Source organism: Mustela lutreola, chromosome 15 (assembly GCF_030435805.1).
Source record: "Mustela lutreola isolate mMusLut2 chromosome 15, mMusLut2.pri, whole genome shotgun sequence".
In the NCBI taxonomy this organism is placed as follows: Eukaryota; Metazoa; Chordata; class Mammalia; order Carnivora; family Mustelidae; genus Mustela; species Mustela lutreola.
Window position 1 is genome coordinate 4,933,247 of NC_081304.1, and position 25,944 is coordinate 4,959,190.

Here is a 25,944-nt window from a genome sequence, read left to right on the forward strand (position 1 = left end):
TGAGATAAATAAATAAAATCCTTTAAAAAGAAAGAAGTGGATTGTGAAGATTTACATGTGGAACTTTCCCAACAGCTGTCTAAAAGAAATTGCCTCGGCCTGGACTTTCCCCCACTCCTCCCGAGGGATGGGAGAGGGGCTGCCCAGAGCACCTGGCAAGCCCGATAATGAGATTGGCAGGGCCACCGGCTCACCGGGGTCCCTGGATGACTTTGTGGAGCAGAGTCTGCCTGACCCTAGTGTACCAATACCCGAGAGAGACAAGAAACTTGAACCCCTCGCTGTCTTCCGGGGTCCTTGCATCTCTGCAGCTCACCCTCTGCCTTAACAAAGACTCAGGCAGGCAAACTGTTCCAATGCAAGGGCCACACGGGAGCGTGAGGAGGGCGAGGGTGAGGGCTAGGGTCCAACTGGGAAAAGAGAAACCATTCTGAAGGTTCAAAACGGAGGGAGGGAGGGAGCTGCACGTAGCCGACAGGTGACAGCGATGCAGGAAGAGGCTGAGAAGCCAACCAGGGGGCTGTGAGGCAATCTGGTGCAGAGTGACAGCCAGGGGAGATGACGGGCAGAGCCCTGGGCAAAAGTGAAGGTCAAGGCCAAAAGCATGGAGTTCATGTGTAATGGGCCCGGGAGTCATGGAGAAGGAGCAGCTGATGGTAAGATCCCCGGCGGAGCAGCCAGCAAGGAAAGACAGACCCCACTTCTTCCTCCTACCTCCAGCCTCCTGCCAGCACCCCCCACTGGCCAAAGCCAGCGCAGGTTAGCTGCCCTGGGAGCCGGGAAGGTTCTCCCTGCAGTCCTACAGAGGCTGGGGACAGAAGCCAGGACCAGCCAAGGAAAGGAAAAGCCGAAGCAGAGTGTTCAAGCACAAGAAGGAGCTTTCCAGATGGTTGACCCCAAGAACAGGCCTTCTCAGCCCAGACATCACGTCCAAAGACAGTCAGGACTTCCGGGTCCACTGTGATAGAGAAGTTGGTAGAAACTGCCGCCCCCACTGGAGAAAATTGGGACGAATCTGTTAAATATTTGGCCCTGGAGAGCAAACTTGAGAGCTGTGACGGATGCACCATCACAGGGGAGCAAAGTAACCGAAATTTCCAGTTACCCAGCCTCTTCCCTGAGGGCGTCTTCATGTCCACGCTGGGCATGGGGGGTGGTAATGTCCAAGCAGAAAGCAGCAGTTTTTTTGTTTGTTTGTTTTTGTTTTTTAAAGATTTTATTTATTTATTTATTTGACAGAGATCACAAGTAGGGAGAAAGGCAGGCAGAGAGAGACGGAGAAGCATGCTCCCTGCCGAGCGAGAGCCCGATGCGGGGCTTGATCCCAGGACCCTGGGATCATGACCTGAGCCGAAGGCAGAGAGAGGCTTTAACCCACTGAGCCACCCAGGCACCCCAGAAAGCAGCAGTTTTAACTAAAACGACAGACAGCTGTCAGAATCTGGGCCGCCAAAGTGCCTGGGACTTTAGGGGTCAAAGTCCTTGGAGAGGTCATAACTGCCCAAATCCACGAACAAATTATTTTCCAGTTGCCGACTGACTCTTAAACGGTGCCTATACCTGGGCAGGACTCCAAGTAACCGGGCAGAGACTAGCAGGAGACACATGGGACAGGATGAAAAGGGAGTCCCGGAAGAAGAGAGAATGAGACAGAAGCAATCTTTGAAGAAACTCGGCCAAGAATTTTCAAATCTGTTGAAAGACATCAAATCACAGGCTCCAGAAAGTCCATGCACCTCCGCAGAGAAAACACTCGGAGCTCCCTCACCAAATGGGATTATGTGAGAAGTCAGCATGAGATCACTAGAAATTTCCCCAAGTTTGAAAATCACATGACACGCTTCTACAAACAGAACAAAGAAGAAATCACAGCAGCAATGACGAAGATGTTGACCTACAAGAAACCACGAAACTGTGTTATTTTCAACAAACGGCAAACTGTTCCGGAAGCCACATACCCAACGTGTGGCCCAAGGTGGGAAACCAGATGGGCAGGGAGACTTAGGCCAGGTCAGGCTGATGCGTTTGGGCTCGTAGGCAAGTGGAAAGCCCTGGAGGCCTTTAACCGGGGGATCTGGGGCACAGATGTGGCGGGTGGGCGCAAATTACCGGAGGAGGAGAAGGACGGAAGGTGGAAGCAAGGGGACCGCTGGCCAAAATGAGAGACCAACAGCTATCAGCCAGTATCACTCACTGAGTCTACAAATACATGTAGAGCACCTACTATGTGCCGCGGCCCTGGGATAGGCACTGGGGATAACTTTTCCCAGACAGATTTTGGGAGACATCTGGATGCTACATTAATTATTTACATAGAAAATAAAGTTGGGGGGAGCACCTGGCTGGCTCAGTTGGTGGAGTGTGCGACTCTTGATTCCGGGGTTGTGAGTTCGAGCCTCATATCAGGCATAGAGATTGCCTTTTTTGCTTTAAATTTTTTTTTTTAAAGAGTTTTATTTATTTATTTGATAGACAGAGAGAGATTACAAGTAGGCAGAGAGGCAGGCAGAGAGAGAGGGGGAAGCAGGCTCCCCGCTGAGCAGAGAGCCCGGTGTGGGGCTCGATCCCAGGACCCTGAGATCATGACCTGAGCTGAAGGCAGAGGCTTAAACCACTGAGCCACCCAGGCACCCTGCTTTAAATTTAATTTAATTTTTTTTTTTTTTTTTTTTTTTTTTTTTTTTTAAAGAGAGAGAACACACACGCAGTGGCAGGGAGGGGCAGAGGCAGAGGCAGAGGGAAAATCTCCAGCAGGCTCCCTGCTCAGCACGGAGTCCAGTGCAGGGCTTGATCTCATGACCTTAAGATCACAACCCAAGGTGAAATCAACACCCAGATGCTCAACCAACTGAGCCACCCAGGCGCCCCCAAATGTTCATTTTTCATTGAAGCATCACATTAAAACAGAACACAGCTCTGCTCTTCTTGATCCCAGGCTGAGATTAACCACCTCAGCTGAGGGTGCTTCTGGTGACAGCAGGTGCCCAAATCTCAGCTTCATCCTGGGACAGTCTGGGAGTCTGGGGACCGTGAGATGGCTCCCAAACGGCTATCTCAAATTCATCTTTCATGGCTTTCCTCCCCATCTCATCAGTGGAGGACAAGGGGTGTCTGTAGGAACTTTGGCACTGGGCTTGGGAAGGTGAGTACTTTGCAATCTTACATTCTGTGATTTCTTATCAGAGACGCCTACAACCAAGATGGGCTGGCCACACCTGCTGGATTCAGACGGATCCAGTCCACAGATAGGGACGCAAGGACGAACAGAGCTGTCCCTGCCGTGGGGAGTTAAATCTAGGAGGGAGATAAACAATCACCCAACCAGTGGGGACCAGTCGGGGACAAGCTGAGCTGTTCTCCCAGCCGTCCTGTCCTCACCTGCGTGTGTAACCAGAGCAGGGGTGGGTGGTCTAAGGCTGGCCAGGTCAGCCAGTGACATCTTCTGTCTCGGGATGCACAGTAGATGTCCCTGGGGTTGTCATTTCCTGACAGTGGAAGACCAGGGGGAGGAGAGGCCAGGGCATAGCACACATCACTTCTGTTCTCCTTCAACTGGCCCAACGTGGTCAAGGGGCTTGTATCAGGAAGGCTGGGCCAGGACCCCAGCTGGGCTGGTAATAGGAAGAAGGGAGAAAGTATACAGGGTCACAACTGGTGGTCTTTACAAAATATAAACTTGCCAGTGTGACCAGCGTCTAAGAGAGAAGCACATATTGCTGGGAGAGCCAATACTAGGGGACTTTGATCTGGTCAGAGAGGTCTGAGAAGGCACTCTAGGGCCGAGGACGAATAAGAGCAGAGCAGGTGGTAAGGAGGGGAGAGAACAGCATGTGCAAAAGCCCTGTGGCAGCAGGGGACAAGGCCAATGCCGAGCTAGATGAGACCAATCAGGGTGATGCTGACTGGAAGAATAAGAGGATAAAACTGAAGACACGGAAATGGGCACCGTCACAAGGCGGCGTGTCTTTATCCTAAAAGTGCCAGGCAGCCACAGATAGGTTTTGAGGGAAGTCGCTAGCACACCTGTATATGCAAAGCTTGCTCCAGTTTATGTGCAGAATCCATTACTTAGTCTTTTCCAAACTTGTTGAATCAGAAGCAGCAGAAGGAAGCATAGACTCCCATCCATCGGGTGATTCTCAGGACAGGTTAAGTGGAGGAGGTCCCGGATGAGAAAGAGGTCACTGCAAAGGAACCCGCGGGGTTGCTTTTTGCCCTCTGCAGTAGGCAGAATAAGATGCTGACATCCTCTCCCCAGGACCTGTAAAGAGGTTACTTTGATTGGTGATAGGGACTTCACAGATGTGACGTGAAACTCTACTGGGGAGATGATACGGCATATCCTGTTGGGTCCAGTGAAATCACAAGGGTCCTTATCAGAGACAGGAGTGTCAGAGTGGGGAAGCACATGACCATGGGAGCACAGAACAGAGACACAGAGAGGTTTGAAGATGCTGGTTTTCAAGACAGGGGCCACCAGCCACGAATGCATGTAGCCCCTGGAGAGCGAAAAAGACAAGGAAACAGATTCTCCTCCTGAACCTCCAGAAAGAATGCAGCCCTGCCAACACCTTGATTTTAGGGTTTATGGCCTCCAGGACTGGAAGGTCCTACATTTGTGTTGTTTTAGGCCACTCTATTTGTGGCAGTTTGTTACTGCAGCAAGAGGGGAAAAATGCACCTGCTATCAGATTACCTAAGTTATTCATTTATTGTGTTTGTTCATTTTTAAAAAAAATCTCTCTTCTGATAGATTGTACCCCTCCAGGGTAGGAGGTTTTGTCTTTTTTTTTTTTTTTTTTCCCCTAAAGTATCCCAAACACCTAAAACGGACCTGGCAAATAGCAGGTGTTGAGTAAATGTTAACACATGGGTAAGTGGATAGATGTAGAAAGTGAGGGAAAGAAAAGAGTAAAAGATGATAAATCGTGGGATTTATTGGCTGGGAACCTCATGGTCATGTTCATGCACAGAGGAAATAGAGGAGGAGCTACAGTTTAAGGAGACTTGAGGACATGAACATGGTACAGGGGTTCTGGGGGACACAGATAGGAAAATGTGAAGGGAAGTGGTTTCCTTTTGTTTTAGAAGGGACTGAGGCTTGGGGCCCCTTGCGAATTCAGTCAGTAGAGTTTGTGACTCTTGGCCTCAGGGTTGTGAGTTTGAGTCCCATGTTTGGTGTAGAGATTACTTTAAAAAAAAAAAAAAAAAGATTAAAAATAAAAAAAGGTGAGGGGCACCTGGGTGGCTCAGTGGATTAAAGCCTTTGCTTTCGGCTCAGGTCATGATCTCAGGGTCCTGGGATGGAGCCCCACATTGGGCTCTGCTCAGTAGGGAGCCTGCTTCCTCCTCTCTCTCTATCTGCCTCTCTGCCTCCTTGTGATTGCTCTGTCAAATAAATAAAATCTTAAAAAAAAAAAAAAGGTGACAAGGTTTATGGTTAAATAATTTGGGGGCACCTGGGAGGCCCAGTTGGTTAAGCATCCAACTCTTAGTTTTGGCTCAGGTTGTGATCTCAGGATGCGGGATGGAGCCCCACATTGGGCTCCGGGCTCCGCATGGAGCCTGCTTAAGATTTTCTCTCTCTCTCCCTCTGCCCCTTGCCACTCCCAACCCCACTCAAGCACTCTCTCTCTCTCTCTCTCTAAAATAAATACACAAAATCTTTAAACAATAATAATAATTTGGCTTAGGCTGTTTTAGCTCATGGGCTTTAAAAAATTTTTTCATTTCATTTTATTTTATTTTTATTTAACCCGTCCCAAGGGGAGGGAGGGGGTGGGTTGGGCAGTCATTCTGGAAAGCCAGCAGAATGCAGATCAGGCAGCTATGGGCCCCAGGGTGGTTCAGTTTCCAGATCCTGAAGCTTCGGAACTGTGAGCCTTCCTGAGGTCATGAGTCACAATCTATTATTCCCTCAGGCCCAGTGTCACGGCATGCAGAGCCCCTAGAAGATATTTGCATCAGATGGTACCGGGTGTGTTGAGAAGCACGACACAAGCCTCCGTCCCAGATCCTGGGGCAGCTGGTTACTGGTGGCCCAAAGGCTCCCCTCCTTCCACTTCTTGGGTCTCGCTCAACATGCATTGACTGCGTGCCTCTAGGCCCCTGTCTGCCCTGGGCCCTGGGCAATCGGAACCCCAAAATATACACAGTCTTGCCCCAACGTCCTAGTTGGAGAGACAGATGGTTCACGATGGTAAATAAAACACAAGCCGCTGTGCGTGGCAGCATACGCGGTACAGTCCGGGGGCGGAGGGTGGGTTACAGTGATTGAGGCGATCTAGCAAGACCCTGAGGAGCAGATGCTACTCCGAATAGGTCTTCGAGGGACGAGAGCACGTGGAGGAGGAGGAAGGGCTTCCATGATGGAGAGCGGAGCAGCAACTGGCACGAGTCCTTGGACCCGCTCAAGGAACTTTGCCTCCGGTGCAGATACGAGGTTAGAGGCTGTTTGGGGCATAAAGATGAGACTCGGGTCCACGCACCACTTCTGGGGCTGCGCGGTAACCCGCGGAAAACCACCCCGCCTCCACTTTTCCAATCAACCCCAGCTCAGCGATCCAGCCTCGCCAGGCGTTCAGGCTGTGTGAGCATAGAGGCGCGGAGCTAGAGCGTCAGCCTCCTCGGACGCAGACATTTTGGATCCTGGCAGAAAAGCTGGCCACGGCTGGGACCACTATCAAATCAGGTCGCACCGCCCAAGAATGTGAGAGCAGAAGAGCTCCCGTGGGAGCGACAAAAGCAAGCGGCGGAGCGATTCGTGAGGCTTCCCCGAGCAGGACAAGCTTTAGAAGAGGTGCCCACGGCCCTGCCCTCATCTGAGATGGCGGCCCCGGGGACGCTCTAGCCGGCGCCTCTCGGAGTCCGAGAGGGGGCGGGGTCCTCGCCGCTGGCTCGGAGGTGGCTGATACGCCGGTCGCGGCGAGCGTGGGTTCCGCCCCAGCCCTTGGCGGCCTCGGGTGGGAGGACCGTGAGGGTCTCGGGCCTCTCCCCTGCGGTGCCTGGGGTCTCGGCGCCTTCCGCGGCCGGACCCCGCGCCTCGCGGCCGCCTCGAGCTGAGCCGCCCCGGGCGCCGGCCGGCCGTAACCGCGCCTCGGGCCGGACGATGCCCAAGAAGCTGCTGCTGCTGCCCCCGCTCTCCGCGTCCTCGACCCTCCGCGCCCCGCGAGCCCGCCCCGCCGCCCGCCCGGCCATGAACGCCGCCCGCACCGGCTACCGAGTCTTCTCGGCCAACTCCACGGCCGCCTGCACCGAGCTGGCCAAGCGCATCACCGAGTAAGGGAGCGGGGGCGGGGGCGGGGCCCCGGCCGGGGGCGTCCGGGGCGCCCCTTCCTGCGCGTCGCCCTGCAGCCGGGGCCGTCGAGCCGCGGGCCTGCGGGTTCTGGGCGGGACCGACCCTTGCGGGTGGCCCTTCTGCGGCGGGGACGCGTTGCGCCGGCTCTCTGACTTCTGCCCGCGCCGGCTTCCTTGCACCGCTCGCCCTCCCTCCCTCCCCCCGACTCCCGCTTCCCGGGCCGGGGAAGGGGGAGGTTGTCATCACCCCCGGAGGGGACGCTTGGACCGGGCGTGGGGCTCCGAGTGCGGCTCCCGGCCTCGCGGTGGAAGTTGACCTCGGAGACCGGTCGTCGCCACTCCCAGGTCTCGTCGGTGGGCCCGAGGCCCGCAGGTCCGGGAGCTGGGACACGCACGACCGGGCCTGGCGGCGCCAGGGGAACTGCCACGCTTGGGGGGCGGCGGCTGCCAGGCTTTGCAGGTCGAGGGTGTGGGATGCACCAAGGAAGCCGAGGTGGAAGGCAGAGCAGAGGACAGGCAGATTTGTCGGAGTTAGTGGTAGAAGGAAGTCTAACTGTGTTCCTAAGTTGACTTTAGATTCAATCATTTGAGGTCAAGTCTGCCTTTTCTTGTGATTTTGACCCAAAGAAGCGTGCGATCTCAAGTGGCTTCTGGAGTCTGACAGCTCTGAGATGCCTTTTGGGTCTTGCCCCTTACTAGCTCTGTGGCGCTGGGCAAGAGACTTGATTTTGGTGACTTTCCTGGGTGAGATAAGCACCGTGCTGTCTGTGGGGCGGGAACACCCTAAGCATGAAGAAAATAATGTAGGTAAAGCATGTAGCAGAGCAGAGGCTCACAGTGGGCCTCTGAATAATACTTCTTTTCTAGCTGGCTCTGTTGGAGAGTCCCAGAGCTCTAATGTAAAGGAAAGGCCTTAGGAACCCTTTCCAGATAAACTTGTGACAGGCCTAAGATATAAAATGAATAGCTTGTTTTTCAACATTTGAAGTCATTTTGGGGGTCACTTGGGTGGCTCAGTGGGTTAAGCCTCTGCCTTTGGCTCAGGTCATGATCTCAGGGTCCTGGGATTGAACTCGGCATCGGGCTCTCTGCTCATCGGGGAGTCTGCTTCCCCTTCTCTCTCTGCCTGCCTCGGATCTCTCTCTCTGTCAAAAAAAAAAAAAAAAGTCATTTTTGTATTTAAACAATTTACATTAGTGTCCCTCTGGATTTTTCAGAGTTGATAAATAATTCTAAGAACCCGTTTTTAGATCCTAGATGGAAATGTGAGAGGGAAACTCTGGACAGATTTTCTTAGTAAGACCTATGTTCTTTTCAGTTGGAGTTTTAAGTGAGATAAGAAGAGTAAATCCTTTTGCAATCTACTACCAAGTTTGTTTCTTTTTTTTTTTTTTTTTTAAAGATTTTATTTATTTATTTGACAGAGAGAGATCACAAAGCAGGCAGAGAGGCAGGCAGAGAGGAGGAAGCAGGCTCCCTGCTGAGCAGAGAGCCCGATGCGGGCCTCGATCCCAGGACCCTGAGATCATGACCTGAGCCGAAGGCAGCGGCTTAACCCACTGAGCCACCCAGGCGCCCACCAAGTTTGTTTCTAATCATTGATAAATGTCTGGCTTTTGAGGCCAACTAAAATGCTAACTTCAAATATAAAGCTCATATTTGTTTATTTTGGGTCAGATTTTACCACAGTGACCTTGCTGAGGGAGGAGGGCACATTTAAAAGGTCAGTGGTTTTGCTTATTTATTTATTTATTTATTTATTTTTAAAGATGTTATTTATTTATTTATTTGACAGACAGAGATCACAAGTAGGCAGAGAGGCAGAGAGAGAGAGAGAGAAAGGGAAGCAGGCCCCCTGCTGAACAGAGAGGCGATGCGGGGCTCCATCCCAGGACCCTGACATCATGACCTGAGCCGAAGGCAGAGGCTTTAACTCACTGAACCACCCAGGTGACCCTGCTTTTGCTTTTTTAAAATATTAGGTTCTTCTGCACCTTGTTCCAGAAATGTTTTAAATTACTGTAAATAATATTTGTAAATACTTCATCCGTTTCATATCTGGAGTTTCCGAGTAAAATTTTGAAAGAAAGGCCTTTACCACTAAACAAACTTTGAAGGCCCCTGAGGTTATATTTTATTTCCATGATTGCTTTTGAATCTGAACTTCCAAGCAAGGATTTTCAAACTTTTCTGGTTATGCACTTTAATCAATAAGAAGTTAGGTGGGTTACCTTCCCAGGATAAGTTACACATGTGTTAGAATTAACCTCCTGTGTCCTTTATCCAGCTTTAATTTAGAAACTTTTTGTTCATCTTACTATATTTACTTTACCCATCTTTCACCTTTGTTTGGCTGGAGGTTTGTTTTGTTAAGTGAGTTCTGTACCCAGCATGGGGCTTGAACTCATTACCAGGAGATCAAGAGTTACATGCTCTACTGACTGAGCCAGCCAGGTACCCTAAGGAGTATTTTTTTTTTTTTTAAGAATTTTATTTATTTAACAGACAGAGATCACAAGTAGGCAGAGAGGCAGGCAGAGAGAGAGGAGGAAGCAGGCTCCCTGCTGAGCAGAGAGCCCCACGCGGGGCTCGATCCCAGGACCCTGGGATCATGACCTGAGCTGAAGGCAGAGGCTTTAACCCACTGAGCCACCCAGGCGCCCCCCTAAGGAGTATATTTTTAGACTTTATTTTTATTTATTTGACAGAGAGCACAGGCAGAGGGAGAGGGAGAAGCAGACTCCCCACTGAACAGAGAGCCTGATGTGGTGCTTGATCCCACAACCCCGGGATCATGACCTGAGCTGAAGGCAGTTGCTTAGCCAACTGAGCCATGCAGGCACCCAGGAGGTTTTTTTTCTTTTTTAATGTGGTAGAATATTCATAACATAAAATGTACCATTTAACCATTTTTTTTTAAAGATTTTATTTATTTATTTGACAGAGAGAGATCACAGTAGACAGAGAGGCAGGCAGAGAGAGAGAGAGGGAAGCAGAGCAGAGAGCCCGATGCGGGACTCGATCCCAGGACCCTGATATCATGACCTGAGCCGAAGGCAGTGGCTTAATCCACTGAGCCACCCAGGCGCCCCCTATTTAACCATTTTTAAGTGTATAATTCGGTGGCATTAAGTACCTCTACGGTGTTGTATATTTGTTACTGGGATCTATTTCCAGAACTTTCTCATCATGCTGAACAGAAACTCCATATCCAATTAAGTCCCAGTTCCTTCCCTCCCAGTCCCTGGTAATTTCTTTTCTACTTTCTGTGTCTGAATTTGCCCATTCTAAGTACCTCTTTTATATATAAATATTATATATAATATATAATAATATATTATATATAAATATATATTTATATATTAAATATTTATATATATAAAAGGTACTTAGAATAGGCAAATATATATAATATACATATATATGTACATATATATATTTAAAGATTTTATTTATTTATTTGGCAGACAGAGATCACAAGTAGGCAGAGAGGCAGGCAGAGAGAGAGGAGGAAGCAGGCTCCCTGCTGAGCAGGGAGCCCAATGTGGGGCTCAATCCCAGGACCCTGGGATCATGACCTGAGCCAAAGGCAGAGGCTTAACCCACTGAGCCACCCAGGCACCCCCTAAGTACCTCTTATAAATGGAATCACGCAACATTTGTCTTTTTGTGTCTGACCTTTTTACTTGGAATAATTTTTTCAGGGTTCGTATTACAGCATGTATCAGAAGTTCATTCCATTTCTTTTTTAAGATTTTATTTATTTGTTAGAGAGAACATGAGTGCAAGCGGTTTGGGGGGCCCAGCAGGCAAAGGGAGAAGCAGACTCCTCGCCAAGCAGGGAGCCTGATGTGGGACTCCATCCCAGGACCCTTAACTGACTGAGCCACCCAGGCACCCCTCATTCCATTTCTTTCTTTCTTTCTTATTTTTATTTTTATTTTTATTTTATTTATTTGACAGACAGAGATCACAAGCAGGCAGAGAAGCAGGCAGAGAGAGAGAAAGGGAAGCAGGCTACCCGCTGAGCAGAGAGCCCGATGTGGGGCCAGATCCCAGGTCCCTGTGACCATGACCTGAGCTGAAGGCAGCAGCTTAACCCACTGAGCCACCCAGGCGCCCCCCTCATTCCATTTCTAAGGGTGAATAGTATTCCAAGGCTGACCGCAATAAGTTTATTTATTTATTTACTTATTTATACTGTGCACACTATTTCTTAATTGTTTATCAAGAGAAGTATTGCATACCCCAGCATTCATGTTTCATAGTTGGGGGACACAGGTCGGTGACAGACTTCCATGGAAAGAAATTCTTTGCGTCCCAACATCACTTCGTGTTCTGCAAGATCTCATCCTCCTTCATCTCCAAACCTGTCACGGAATCATCATTTCTTTGGAAATCCGCACACGTCTCCTTTCTCAGGGTAGCCACAGCAGACTTGAGAGAGAGCGGCCACCTGCCGGGGTACGAGAATGCCCGGCCTCGGAAACGGCGGAGAGTGGGCCGGAAGGCCTTGCCACTGACGTGCCCTCAGAGCCCTGAAAGCCCCCGTCGTCCTCAGTCCCCGTGTCCTTGACCGCTGCTCCACTGCGTAGCTGCGGGAGTATTTCTAAGCAGATCTACCCTACATCATAGTGTTTCACTCATCAAAGTGATATTGCCAGCTGATTTAAAAAAAGCCTGCCACAGGGGTGCATGGCTGGCTCAGTCCGGGGATCATACAGCTCTTGATCTCCAGGTCATGAGTTCAAGCCCCGCATTGGGTGTAGAGCTCACTTAAAAATAAAATCTTTCAAAACAAAACAAAAACCTTTGATGCTGTTAATTCCTTAATATCATTTTTTTAAAAAGATTTTATTTTATTTATTTGACCGATGAGATCACAAGTAGGCAGAGAAGCAGGCAAAGAGAGACAGGGAGCCCAATGCGGGGCTCGATCCCAGGACCCTGGGATCATGACCTGAGCTAAGTAAGGGCAGAGGCTTTAACCCACTGAGCCACCCAGCGCCCCTCCTTAATATCATTTAGCATTGAGTCCTTGTTTGTAGTTCCCTCACTCTCTCAGAAATGGCTTCTCACACTTGTTTGGTTCTAATCAGGATCCAAACAAGATTCACACTGTGTTTGGTTAATGGCACAGAAGTCCCTATGCTTTTGACAATTGGGGCCTCTATCTCTGGCTTGTGGTTTTGGAACCAGGGCTGATAACCACGGGTTTGGGAAAGATTTTGCAAGACCATTAGAGTTCAGAAAACAATGAACTGGACAGGACACTTTGGCTGCGGACCCCGTAGAGCAGTGTGTCACAATGGGGCGGGCACTTGGAGCCATGGGGGGCCGGCGGGTGTGTAGTCCTCACTGCGTTTAAGTTTCTGAACTTTCTGTTTTTGGGAAAGAATGCCGGTCTAGTTATTTTAGCCTTTTAAATATTACCTGTAGGAACTGGAGGGTTGTGTTTTTGAAGAGCATTTTTAATTGCCTTTTCCTCCCCATAGGCGCCTTGGTGCTGAATTGGGCAAGTCTGTGGTCTATCAAGAGACCAATGGAGGTGAGCGAAAACGGGGTCTTACATGTCCTTTGTTCTCTGTGTTTACTCCATACACACGCATTTAAAAGGCAGATGTTACGTGCAACACAAACATTTTTCTCTTTAAGATCAGGTGTCTGTCCTTACGCTCTGCTTCGCTCCTAGTCTTGATTTCTTATTCTTTTTCTTTAAAGATTTTATTTATTTATTTGACAGAGAGAGATCACAGTAGACAGAGAGGCAGGCAGAGAGAGAGGGGGAGGCAGGCTCCCTGCTGAGCAGAGAGCCCCACGTGGGGCTCGATCCCAGAACCCTGAGATCATGACCCGAGCCGAAGGCAGTGGCTTAATCCACTGAGCCACCCCGGCGCCCCTTGATTTCTTTCTTTCTTCTCTTTCTTAGTGTCCTTCCCCTTTTCCCAAGATAATGCAAATGTCCTGTCATTTTACAATGAAGAAAGGAGAGATGTAGACCGTGTGTGTTTTTTCTTCTGTATTGGGCTACACTTGACGAATTCCTTTTACATTTTCCTGTCTCGTTATGTCAAACGGCATCAAGAGCCGTCCGGTACCAGGTAGTAATGACTTATTGGAAAACCATCTTTGAGTTCTTTCATCAGCAAATTTTTCTCTCAAGTCCAAGTCTCTTGTAGACTCTCCTCCTGGGTTGATAACCCATTTTTGCTGCTGTCTGCATTTCTGTGGATAATTGTAACATTAAACGATAATGCTCGAAAGCCCTCTGTCGATGGCCATTGTCCTAGGAATGCTGCATCATCAATGTCCCCAGTGGGGCCCCATGCTTCAGACTATAATGCCCTGCGAAGACAAGTTAATATAAAATAATTCGGAGCTATTTTTGCACAGTTGAAAGCGTTGGTTTATGACCCAGTGCTTCCTTTTTTCTTTTTAGGGTGGAACTGTCTATGATAAATGACTAAGACTTAATGATGTTCAGGGATCTAAAAAAAGGTATTTGAAAAGGGGAAAGTAATTTAATGGATAGTTTAGTGGAAAGCACTTGCACCCAGGATGTGATAAGTTCCATGCCTGTTATAATTAACCCCCAGGTATCCTTCAGCCAGCTTCCATACTTAGTCCCTTTTTTAAAAAATAAGTTTTATTTATTTAAGTAACCTCTACACCCCATGTGAGGCTCGAACTCATAACCCCAATGTCAGCCATCTCACACTTCTCTGACTGAGCCAGCCAGGCGCTCCCCTACTTAGTAACTTTTCACCTGGTGACTAGAATTCACCCTTTATCTCCTGCCAAAGCAGGAGACGTTGGTATTTGAAAACCCAAAGGTGGGGGCACCTGGGTGGCTCAGTCCATCAAGTGTCCGACTCTGGGTTCCAGCTCTGGTTGGGATCTCAGGGCGGTGAGATTCGCCCCAAGTCTGTGCACGGGGTCTGCTTGAGGCTCTCTCCCTCTGCCCCTCGCCCCCGCCCTCTCTGCCCTCTTTCTCTCTCTCTCTCTCTCTCTCTCTCTCGCAAATCTTTAAAAACAAACATCCCCTAAAGGTGAATGCAGATAGGTGAGCTGGTCTGTTTAGCAATAACAATCTTAATTTATGGTCATGGCGTTCAGGAATCCTGAAAATAAGCACTAGAGGAGGAGAAGATGGTTTAATGAAGACCCTTTTCAGGACGCCTGGGTGGCTCGGTCACTTAAGCCTCCCACTGGTGGTTTTGGCTCAGGTCGTGCTCTCAGGGTCCTGGGGTCGAGCCCTCCCTCAGGCTCCCCACTCAGCTGCGAGATTCTCTACCCCCCCCCCCCACATGCTCTCTCTGAAATAAATAATCTTTAAAACATTTTTTTTTAAATGTGGACTTTTTTCTCCGTCCTTCCATCACTGCCCTGGGCCTCTTCTCCCTTCCTCCGCCTGCTCCTCGGTCCCTCCCTGCTGTCGCAGCAGGTGGCCAGCACCCCTGCCTGCCTCGATTTTCGGTCTCCCTAGGCCGTTCTACTCACCTCCACCAAGGTGTTCCCAAAACGCCAGTGTTTTTGACTTCCGCTGCCGGAATCCTGCAGGCTACGGTCCGGTCTCCTCCGCCTTCACGCAGGGCTTTGGGATCCGAGCTGTGCCCACTCCCTGCCCACCGTCCATCCTGTCTCACGTGCGTCCGTGGCTCCCGATTACGCCTTCTGTGCTCCGCACACCGTACACGGTCCAACTTGCAATGAGGCCATTGTTCCCAGCCCTATTACTCTCTCTCCTGGTCTTTTTCTTTTTTTAAAGATTTATTTAGTAGAGAGAGAGTACGTGAGAGTGCGCAGAAGTGGAGTGAGGGGCAGAAGGAGAGAAACCTCAAGCAGACCCCCCTCAACTGCCCCTGCAATCCAAGCCGGAAGCCCGATGCAGGGCTCTCTCCCCCGACTCACGGGATCACCACCTGAGCTGACACCAAGAGTCAGACCTCGAACCATCTGGGCCACCCAGGCGCCCCTATTTTTTTTTTTTTTCAAGTAGTCTACGCCCAACATTGGGCTTGAACTCTCGATCCTGGAATCAAGAGCTGCCTGCTCTCTTGTCTGAGCCAGCCAGGCTCCCCATCTCCTTGGTCTTTTCCTGGCACGTTGACTTGAACAGTCTGCTGGCCTTCGGCCTTGGGTTGTTTCTCCAGGATCCGTCTTCATCTGCTTGATCCACGTCCTCCACTTCGGGACCCCAAGGGCAGGGCCCGACACAGAGGAGGCCTTGGCATCTGTTGAAAGAAAGATGTTAACCGTTGACCTCTTTATTTGCTGTAGACTTTTCCCTAAGCCTCTCATCTTTGTTTTGGTGATAGATTTTCCCATTTGAACCTTGAGATGTTCTGTGGACCTCTTGGCGTTACTTTGGCCTGTTGGTGTATTTTTGGCTTATTTTCCCTTTAGCGTCACATTTTCTGTATACGTGCTAGCCACTGTGATCTATTCAGAGTTCATTTTGGCGCACTAGGTGGAATATTGGTTTAGCGTCATCTCTACTCCCTCCAAGCACTGCCTGGTTATTGTATCGTGAAGTGCTTTTCTTAAACTATAGAACTTCCGTATTTTTCAGAAACAAGAGTGGAAATAAAAGAATCGGTTCGTGGCCAAGATATTTTCATTATACAGACTATACCCAGGTAAGAGTTACCACTACTTCATGTCTCCCTTTCCCTCTAAAAATCTGAGTGATGTAATTCACTGTGTTATCATATAATTAATCAACGATTGAGTTTTCTTTCACTGTAAATGTGTTTGCATGTTAAACTGAATGCTTCCCAAAATCCAGTTGTAGGCTTTTAAAAAAAATTTTTCTTAAAGATTTTGTTTATGTATTTGACAGACAGAGATCACAAGTAGGCAGAGAGGCAGGCAGAGAGAGAGAGGGAAGTAGGTTCCCCGCCGAGCAGGGAGCCTGATGCGGGGCTCGATCCCAGGACCCTGAGATCATGACTTGAGCGGAAGGCAGAGGCTCAACCCACTGAACCACCCAGGCGCTCCCCCCCGCCCCCACCTTGTAGGCTTTTGACTTTCCCGCCCTGTTTGTAACGTTGTCCTTTGGATCTTCCTCTCCAAGCCTAAGCCACTCGAGGGGAAAAACACCTTCCTTACCAGTCCTTACGCACTGAACCTAGTCCATGCCTGCTCCACTCTGCTAAAAAGCTTTCTTGTTGTTAGGTGCAATGCTGGTTTGTACCCATCAAGACACTTTTTGCACTGTGTGTGTGTATGTACGAATGTATGTATTTTCTCTTATGTCTAGTTAGCCAGCATCTTGTACCTCAGTAGCTTTTGATCGCACTGTATTTTTTTTGCCCTATAGGAGGTAGCATGCGCCACCCCTTCCCTTAGGGGAAATCCTAGCCTACCTGAGGGTGACCCTCCATGTGGGATTATCTCCTCTCATCCCCTCCCAGAGAATTGGGGTAGTTAGGCTTTGTGTATCTTTGAAAAATGCAGACCTTCACGTCTCGGTTAATTTAGATTCCTGAGAACGAGTCATTAGTAAGAATGGCACTGATCGCCAGCAGTGTGCGCCCACTTACACGACCGTCTCTCATCCTTAAAGCACCTCAGCCTTGGAAGCTGTTCGGAGCCTCAGTGACAATATGACTTGTAAGAAATGTCTGTTTTGGGGGGAGCTGGCTGGCTTGGTAGAGCATATGCAACTCTTGATCTCAAGGTTGTGGGGCGAGTACCCACTTTGGGTGTGGAGACTACTTAAAAATAATTAATTAAATAAAAGAAAGAAAGAAAGAAAGAGATCTCTACTTGATCTTCCTTTCCTGGTGCTGAGCTCCCCAAACCCTTGGAATTTCCTAAGCGACAAGAGCAGTATAGGGTTTATTTAACAACCTCCCTCTGAACCCCACCAGAGGTGGTTTTTGGAAAGCCCCTAGATAACCGTGAGGTGGGGGCTGGTTGTCTGCGGAACCAGCCATCAGGTTCGAGTTGGAACTTTCAACTTTCAATGGCCCGAGGGGGTGTTGTGGGGGTGGGGGGTGTGAATCAGTTATCAGTAGCCTATGCAGAGCTGCCTCTGGCAAAAACCTGCATGCCCGTCTGTTAGTGGAGATCCGAGATCCACAGGAAGATTCCAGGAAACTGGATAAAGGGTCCCTGCCTTTGTAGTATTGGTGGGCGCGCGCAGTGTTGATCGCCGTCTGGGCCTCCAGCAGTTTGGGTTTGACGCTGGTCGCCCCCTTCTTGCCTAGTGCTTTGTTTGATGCTGCACCTTGGAAATAAGGGGAAGATCTGCAGGTCTTGCCCGAGAGTAAAATGCCAGTAGTGAAGGCACTGGAACACCCCGGAGGCTGCCCTCTGGTGTGCTGCTTATCACCCTGGCTTTTGTCCTTGGCGAGGGGTGAGGCTGCCTTGTCCTCACCCCTGTTGCTGCGGCGGGGCTGTGGGGCTCACCTTCTGGATCCCCTCGGAGCTCGCGGCCTCTTTCTTGTGACCACTCCAGTCAAGGTAAATTTTTGATTGTTGAGGGTGGAATTTAATTATTTGGAAATGGCCCAAAGCCATCCTGAAGGAAGCGATTATGTCGGGTGAGTGACATGTGTGATACTGAGCAAGGGAAATCAAATGGACACGAAGCTTCCCAAGTGTTTCTGGAAGGACAGTTTCCCTGTTTATGTTACAAGCTCTGGTGTGTTGATGTCACGCAAGAGGGGTCACCAAAAGCACATTTACAACTTACTTGCTGCAGATGATTAAAGCTTGGGGTTGGGGGTGGGGGAAATCCTACCCCATCACCGCGTCGTCATGGCTTCCATCTGTGGTGTTGGCGCCGTTCAGCTGATGTCTACAGACCCTGTCTGTTCCCTTACATTTGTCGTAGTCTATCGAAAATGACAGAGCAGTAAGGGTCGAATTTAATATAGCATGTGCTTACCTTAGGAGAAAGAAAAACCGGTCAGTTGGTAAACAATTAAGATTGTCCTACTTAGATACAAAGGCTACAAGAAGTCGCCCGGATGTAGTTGGAACAGTCTTAGGGAACAGATAAACAAAGCGGAGGCTGCCAGCCAACTTCTCTTCACCCCGCTAGCCCGCAGATTAACTGCCTGGTGTCCAGTTTATCTAGTGACGGGCAGTGAACAGGGAAAGCCAGTGTGACAAAGGCTCTTTTGTCGCCTTCCTGCCCAAAGGGGTGGGGTGTGGGAGGTTTTCCTTAGCTCTGGGCTGGAGGATGTTGAATCCCTTGGTCATTAGGAAGAGGAAAAAGTAGAAAATGACACCTCACGGCAGAAGTTAGTAATTAACGGAAGGAGAGTTACGCTGAAATCAAGGTCCTTCCGAAATCGTGCATCTTGTTACGCTGACATCTTACTGTCTGGGCCCACCTCATGGTGAGCTGGGGAAACCTTGGTGTAGCCTTTGGTTGTGTGTAAACGCTGTCACAAAGCCAGCTAACAGCCCACCGCCTGGACAGATACCCAGATTCCCCTTCTTCCAGAATCTGCTCAGCTCACTTCAACCCTAAATAAATTGTTGCATTGAGATCTGACGGAGGAAACTATGGCCAGTGCCGTACTCCACACGCTATCACACCAGTGGAAGGTTAAGAAAGCTCTGATTGTATGTCTAGCATCGTCACACAGTCTGTATGCAGAAGAGGACTTTTACTGTGGTGTATGTGATGCCCGGTTTCAGTCTAGATGGGGACTCCTGAGTTCATTACACACCGACCTCCCAAGTACTGTGCGGTCTTCCAGCTGAACATTCAGAGGCCACAGGGCATCAGTTTAGGCGATGTGATGGGGGAAGGGGCGCTCTCCCCTCTGTGGGATCAAGTATGAAAGACTTTGGGAGGGGAACATTGAGTCAGATGTGCTCTTTGGGACAAAGGATTACCACCAGGGTGGTCCAGTATGGGTCTCTGGCATTTTCTTGAGATGTGGTCAGCCTTGTTTACCGTTTTGTCTCCGCCACCTAACACAATGCCTGGTTCATGTTGCTCAATAAATATTTGTTGAATGTATGAATGGACTAAAATCGACCAAGTATAAAGAATTCTTGGGGCGCCTGCGTGGTTCAGTAGGTTGAGCGTCTGCCTTTAGCTCAGGTCATGATCCCAGGGTCCTGCAATCGAGCCCGGCATCGGGCTCCCTGCTCTGTGGGAAGCCTGCTTCTCCCTCTCCCACTGCCCCTGCTTGTGTTCCCTCTCTCACTGTGTGTCTCTCTGTCAAATACATAAATAAAATCTTAAAAAAAAAAAAATTCCTAAGCACCTTGAAAGTGTTTGATGAGTGTCTTGTCCTGATTTTTCCTAAAGATTGTGTGTTCTCTAACCTTTCGATGCCAAACTTGGGACTTTTTTTTTTTTTTAAGATTTTATTTATTTGTTTGACAGACAAAGATCACAAGTAGGCAGAGAGGCAGGCAGAGAGAGAGGAGGGGAAGCAGGCTCCCTGCTGAGCAGAGACCCCCCGATGTGGGGCTCGATCCCAGGACCCTGAGATCATGACCCGAGCCCAAGGCAGATAACCCCCTGAGCCCCAGGCGAAACTTGGGGCCGTATTAATTTGGGAGCTCGAGGAGGAAAAGTCCTCCAGCTTATTTCAGAGGAAGGAAACAACTGGAAAAGAGTGTAACCTGTCAGCAATCCGCAAGGAATCTCGTCCCGTTTTCTTAAAGTCAAGTCCTGAATCAGTTCTATCTACCCTCTGGGAGAAATGCTTGTGTGACAGAAGCCTGAAATAGTTACAGAAACCCAAATGACAAAGGTGAGGTTGGGAGTTCTCTAAGTTGAATGTGGACAAGGCTTTGCTCTTCGCAGTCCCGGCCGCGCTCAGGATGGCGCACTTGGAGAGCACGGCCGGCAGATTGGAAGAGACCGGGAGGAAATGGTCTCTGTCCTTCGGGCTAAAAAGCGGTCTGACGGCGAGTGTTTCTTGTGACCACTTCCGCGCCGCCAGGTCTCTGCAGCGTTCATGGCAAGCTTTCCATTTTCCTCTCGGGGAGGGCAGACGCGCTGGGGAGGGATAAGCCTCAAGAGAGCCTCGCTGCTCTAGGGACGATTCCAGAACGGACCGCTGAGCGTCTGCTCCTCACACAGATACAAACGAAGACCTGGGAAATGATTCTGCTTCCGCCAGGTGAAGGAGATACACTCCTGGCCCAAAAGAGGGGGTGTTCGAGGACTTGGATAATGCGGGCAGGAGTGAGAACAGGCTAGAGAGGAAAGGTGGAGCCCTGGAAGAGTTTCCTGAAGGACTTTAAGGCCCTCACCATTTGTTTTCTTTCTTTGGAGGGTAGTAGAGAGTGGTCTGAATTGGGTTCTGAGCGCCACCCCCCCCACCTTCCCGGGAGGGGCAGGTACCTCACCGCAGCCATTGAACTCTCTTCAGTGGCTGTGTGAGTCCGTTCAAGGTCAGGCTAAGGAGGCATCTGCCAGGCCCGTCCTCAGGGGCTGGGGTCCGCTGCGTCTCCTACCCTGTCTGCCCTCAGGAGCAGAGAGCCGCCTTCTCTGAAAACCTACCTCCTGGAAACTCTTGGAGGTGGCCTCTGTTAGGACCACTTTTGGCTCTAGTCTCACCCTCCCCAGGCCACATGGGGTAGAGTGACACAAGGCACTCAGCTCGTGGCCCCACCGATGACCTTCCCTCTGCCCTAAGGTTCTCGCCCCCCCTTTTAAAGATTTTATTTACTTATTTGACAGAGATCACAAGTAGGCAGAGAGACAGAGAGAGCTGGAGGAAGCAGGCTCCCCGCTGAGCAGAGAGTCCGATGCGGGACTCAATCCCAGGATCCTGGGATCATGACCTGAGCCAAAGGCAGAGGCTTAACCCACTGAGCCACCCAGGTGCCCCGATTCTCGCCCTTTTTAAGGGGACTGTAGGCTCCATCACCCTTGGCAAAGGGTAGTAATCCACATTCATTAAAAACTGGAAGTAGCCTTGGAGCGTCTCGGTGGCTCAGTGGGTTAAGTCTCTACCTTCAGCTCAGGTCATGATCTCAGGGTCCTGGGATCAAGTCCCGTATTGGGTTCTTTGCTTAGCCTGCTTCCTCCTCTTTCTCTCTCTCTGCCTGCCTCTCTGCCTACTTGTGATCTCTCTCTGTCAAATAAATAAATAAAATCTTTTTTTTTTTTTTAAAGATTTTATTTATTTGACAGACAGAGATCACAGTAGGCAGAGAGAGAGGAGGAAGCAGGCTCCCTGCCAAGCAGAGAGCCCGACGCGGGGCTCGATCCCAGGACCCTGGGATCATGACCCGAGCCGAAGGCAGAGGCTTTAACCTCTGAGCCACCCAGGTGCCCCATAAATAAATAAAATCTTAAAAAAAAAACAAAACTGGAAGTAGCCTTACCTTTGTCTTCCAGATTCATATTCTGTTCTAGGTCTCTCTGGGTCATCTTTGTCAGGCATCTGTGTATCTTGAGAAAAAGAGATGAGAGTTTTGAAAACTCTCCTCATCCAGGACTTCCCCGTCCACCCGCCTCCCTTCTCCCCCGTGAAGAGCAAAGAGAAAAATCAATCCTTTCTGGCCCTGGCAGCTCAGCAGGGCAGTGGGTTTCCTTTGGCGTTCACAGGGAGCGAGGGGCTGGCCTGAGCCGACGGTCCCTGGGACAGTGCCGCAGGCGTTGGCTCACTCTGGCCGGCCACTGACATCTGCTTCCCGTGCCACCCCGGTGACATGTCACTGACAGAGGATCCAGGCAGAGGTGAGTGTGGCTAGCTGGGCTGTGGATTTCCGAAACCGCCGGTGGAAACCACAGCTCAAAGGAAGAGCTAATAAGCTTTTCCCCTGGTTTTGGAGGTGCCATGGTCGGCTCGTGCGGTGACAGAAACACCTGTGATGCCCATCTTGGCAGCCCAGGTTAAAAGGCTGATGTTTCAGTCTTTTTTAGGGGTTAAAAAATGGACCTGACCCCAAAATACCAATTTTTACCATTTCAGAGATGTGAACACAGCTGTGATGGAGCTTCTGATCATGGCGTACGCACTGAAGACCGCCTGTGCCAGGAACATTATCGGGGTCATCCCGTACTTCCCCTACAGCAAGCAGAGCAAGATGAGGAAGCGGGGCTCCATCGTGTGCAAGCTGCTGGCGTCCATGCTGGCGAAGGCAGGTGCGTGTGCACACGGGCCGGGGCTCCTGCCCTGTCATCCGGACTCTTTGTGCATGAGATTAGTCCCTCCCTCAGAGAGCTAATTTGGGGCCTCTGCTTTCTTTAAGTGCTGTTCACTAACTCCTTTCTTCCTGTTTCCTCCTGGTAGTCCTGGCTAGGGATGTGTGAGCGGAGGTGCCGACTCTTAGGTTTTCCTTTCCTCTTTGTCTTACTCGACAGTGACGTTGTCTCTGCTCTAATCCTGGACTTCTCCAGCCTTCTGTCCCCCTCATCTTCTCATGAACTTTAGCTGTGATCCTGGTGTCCGTGTGGGATCTTTTGAGCGTCAGGATACAGTTACATGTTGGCCTTGGTTATTAGCTAGATTCTGCTTATGTACATAAGATGAAAACCGGGTTTTTCTTTTACTGCTTCTCCGGTTTATATAATCCTCCCCCCCCTCCTCTGGCCATCTTTCTGTACAGCAGCTCATTCTCATCGCTTTTATTCTGCGTTCGTAGCGGTCATGTACTTTCTGGCCTGTCTGAATCCAGTTGGTAACACTTGATAGCAGTTGGGATTTTATTTGCCGGGCGGGTTTACTTAAAAACTTGAATATACGTATTTTCAAGTCCTGAGAAACATTTGGATTCTATTCTCTCTAAAACTATGATAACGCAGTGTTTGGGGAGGAACGGGTAGTACTGGTTCTTTGCTCTAGAAGGTTTGCAGTGACCTTTGTCCATTTGCGATGTTTTTATGTGTGTCCTTTTTTTTTGTTCACGACTGTTTATAAGAGTGTGTCTTTATTGCTGTTAGATAAGAATACTTGACTCATTCTTTTATGACAGTTAGAAATTGTTCCAAACCCTTCGATAGGGGTTTTTCTTCTAATATGCGAATTACTTTGCTTTTGGATTCTTACTCCTTTTGCTCTAGCCACGGGCCTTTAACATGTTCTTCTAGATTCTTTAATCAAGGCCTTACTATTTTTTATACCCATTACTTCCTCAGTGGTTATTAATTCCATATACATATTTTTGCTTCTGCCTGATTTTTCTTAATTTTCAGGACCAAGCTAGTTATGACAGTAGGGGAGAGCCCTTGTTCCTCTCTGCTTGAGCTCTCTGTCCATGTGGAAGATTATAAGCTCTTTTACCTGAGGCTCGACCACATTCTTTAGTTCATTAAATATTGTTAAGGTTACAAACAAAGTCTGTAACTGACGTGCTTATTCACAATACATTCCCCGTGTTCAGTCTTTGGTTAGGGAACAGGAGTGGGCGTCTAATTTGTGTCCACTGTAGCCATTAACTTGTAGGGGTGAACTTTGTAATTTTTTGTTTTAAAATTTCAGGTTTAACTCACATTATCACTATGGATCTTCATCAAAAGGAAATACAAGGCTTTTTCAGCTTTCCCGTGGACAACCTTAGAGCCTCACCTTTCCTGCTTCAGTATATCCAGGAAGAAGTGAGGAGCCACCAGCAAACACCCCTTTGTCCTCAAAAGAGACCCCTTGTAGTTTTTCTCTGGTATCAGATTTCAGAATTGAAAGGCACATCAGATGACCTTCCCCTTGAGTCGTAATGCCTGAGGCAGCCAGATAGGGTCAGCATATAGGCGTGGAGGAGTAAATTTTTTAACGCCATTAAAAATGGATTTTCTTCCAAGTATCTTTAGCAATTTGCTTCTGTTTTCTGAAATGAAGGTGTTAAGAAGTAATTATTTTTTTATCTTCTTGAAGTAGCCATACTTTGGCAATGATGTAAATTGTTAAGTGTTAAATTTTGACCGTGTCCATGAAACTCTGGCGTTATTTGCTAGTACGGATCATTGTTATGAGAGGAAGAAGAGTCCTGCCGGCACCCGGGTGTTCCTTTGTGATAACTTCTCAGTATTTTCTTATTTTCCCTTCAAATCTAGATTCCAAATTACAGGAATGCAGTCATTGTAGCTAAGTCTCCTGATGCTGCCAAAAGGTAAGTAAGTTGGACATTCAAAAAATGCCTCTCAGTGCTTCGCCGGTCAAAATGAGCTGTTTTGGAACTCAGGGTCTTTTGTCACGTGGCCTGGAAAAGCTCATTGGCTCGAGCTTCCCCCACCAGGGCTTTATCGCCAGTCCCCGAACAATACAGGGCGGTCCCCATGTTACTTGGTTTTCCTGTGCAAGAAAAGGAAGTTCTTCCTTGGCGTTCTTAGGAAAAGGAAAGCAGAGGGCTATGGAGTGTTTTCCAGGCAGTGGTTTTCAAGAGACCTTTTTGAACAAAGTTCCATCCTCTAGAGATGCGTGTTATAATATTGGGCCAAGGGTAGAATTGAAATGGTCTAGAATCAGATGCTGGCCCGCATCTCAACTCCAGTGCCTCCTATGCCTCTCGAGACGTTTATAGTCTGATCTGGGCCTTGTCTTTGGATTTGTCTAAATGATTGTGTGTCCATAAACGTTTGAATGATGTTTTCATTTGATGATTAATAGTGATGAGCTAGTGACACCCGTGAATTTCCCTGTTTCTTGTTGGCTTTCTCGTAGGGCCCAGTCATATGCTGAGAGACTGCGTCTGGGCTTGGCTGTGATCCATGGAGAAGCTCAGTGCACAGAGCTGGACATGGATGATGGTCGCCATTCTCCCCCGATGGTCAAAAATGCTACTGTCCATACGGGTCTGGAGTTGCCGTGTAAGATGAGCTCTATGTTTTTATTTCACTTGTAAGTTGAAGAAGGTCTTGAGTGATACGAATGGCTAGGAGTTAATACGTAAATGGAGATATGCTATTTTGGTTATCTTTTTTTAATTTATTTTAATTTTTAAAAGATTTTTATTTATTTATTTATTTATTAAATGTTTTATTTATTTTATTTGACAGACAGAGATTACAAGTAGGCAGAGAGGCAGGTAGAGAGAGAGAGAGAGAGAGGGGGGAGGAAGCAGGCTTCCTGCCGAGCAGAGAGCCCGATGCGGGACTCGATCCCAGGACCCTGAGATCATGACCTGAGCCGAAGGCAGCGGCCTAACCCACTCAGCTACCCAGGCACCCCTATTTATTTTTTAATTTAAAATTTTTTTATTAAGATTTTGTATATTTATTAGAGAGAGAGAGCACTAAGCTGATAGGAGAGGGAGAAGCAGGTTCCCCTTGAGCAAGGAGCCTGACACAGGGCTCGATCCCAGGACTCTGGGATTATGACTTGAGCCGAAGGTAGACACTTACCGACTAAGCCACTTAGCGCCTCTACAGATTTTTATTTTTAAGTAATCTCTACACCCAGCTTGGGGCTTGAAGTTATAGTCTTGAGATCAGGCGTCCCATGCCCTTCCGACTGAGCCAGCCAGGCGCCCCATCTTGGTATTTTTAGAAAATTGAATGGTGTGACATTGATTTCCCCTTTTGTAAGAGGAGATGTGTTACCTTCACAGACTGTGTAAGGACAGTTGAACTAATCTGGGTGGCACTTAGCATTCAGAGACTATGAAATAATTTTAGCTTCAGTGAAAAAGTTGTAGGTGTGAAATCTTAAGCTTTTATATATTGGTAAGGTAGGTGATAGCAACCATTGATTATATACCAGGCTTTGGTGATCTGGGTAA

At 48.9% G+C, this 25,944-nt stretch overlaps 1 protein-coding gene across 3 annotated transcripts in view; it reads left to right on the forward strand.

The window, feature by feature from the left end:
* Positions 1–6,284: 6,284 nt before the first annotated feature.
* Positions 6,285–25,944, forward strand: part of PRPSAP1 (phosphoribosyl pyrophosphate synthetase associated protein 1) — a 29,784-nt gene continuing 10,124 nt past the window's right edge. Inside the window, exons 1-7 of one of the 3 annotated variants that reach the window (XM_059150327.1) lie at positions 6,285–7,278; positions 12,792–12,844; positions 15,869–15,935; positions 22,203–22,375; positions 23,712–23,827; positions 24,281–24,336; positions 24,888–25,033. In XM_059150327.1, the coding sequence (XP_059006310.1) occupies positions 7,109–7,278; positions 12,792–12,844; positions 15,869–15,935; positions 22,203–22,375; positions 23,712–23,827; positions 24,281–24,336; positions 24,888–25,033 (781 nt within the window). In that variant the 5' untranslated portion in view covers positions 6,285–7,108. Of the gene's footprint in view, positions 7,279–12,791; positions 12,845–15,868; positions 15,936–21,851; positions 21,968–22,202; positions 22,376–23,711; positions 23,828–24,280; positions 24,337–24,887; positions 25,034–25,944 lie in introns of those variants that run through there. The other 2 variants (XM_059150328.1, XM_059150329.1) reach the window with 2 other exon arrangements.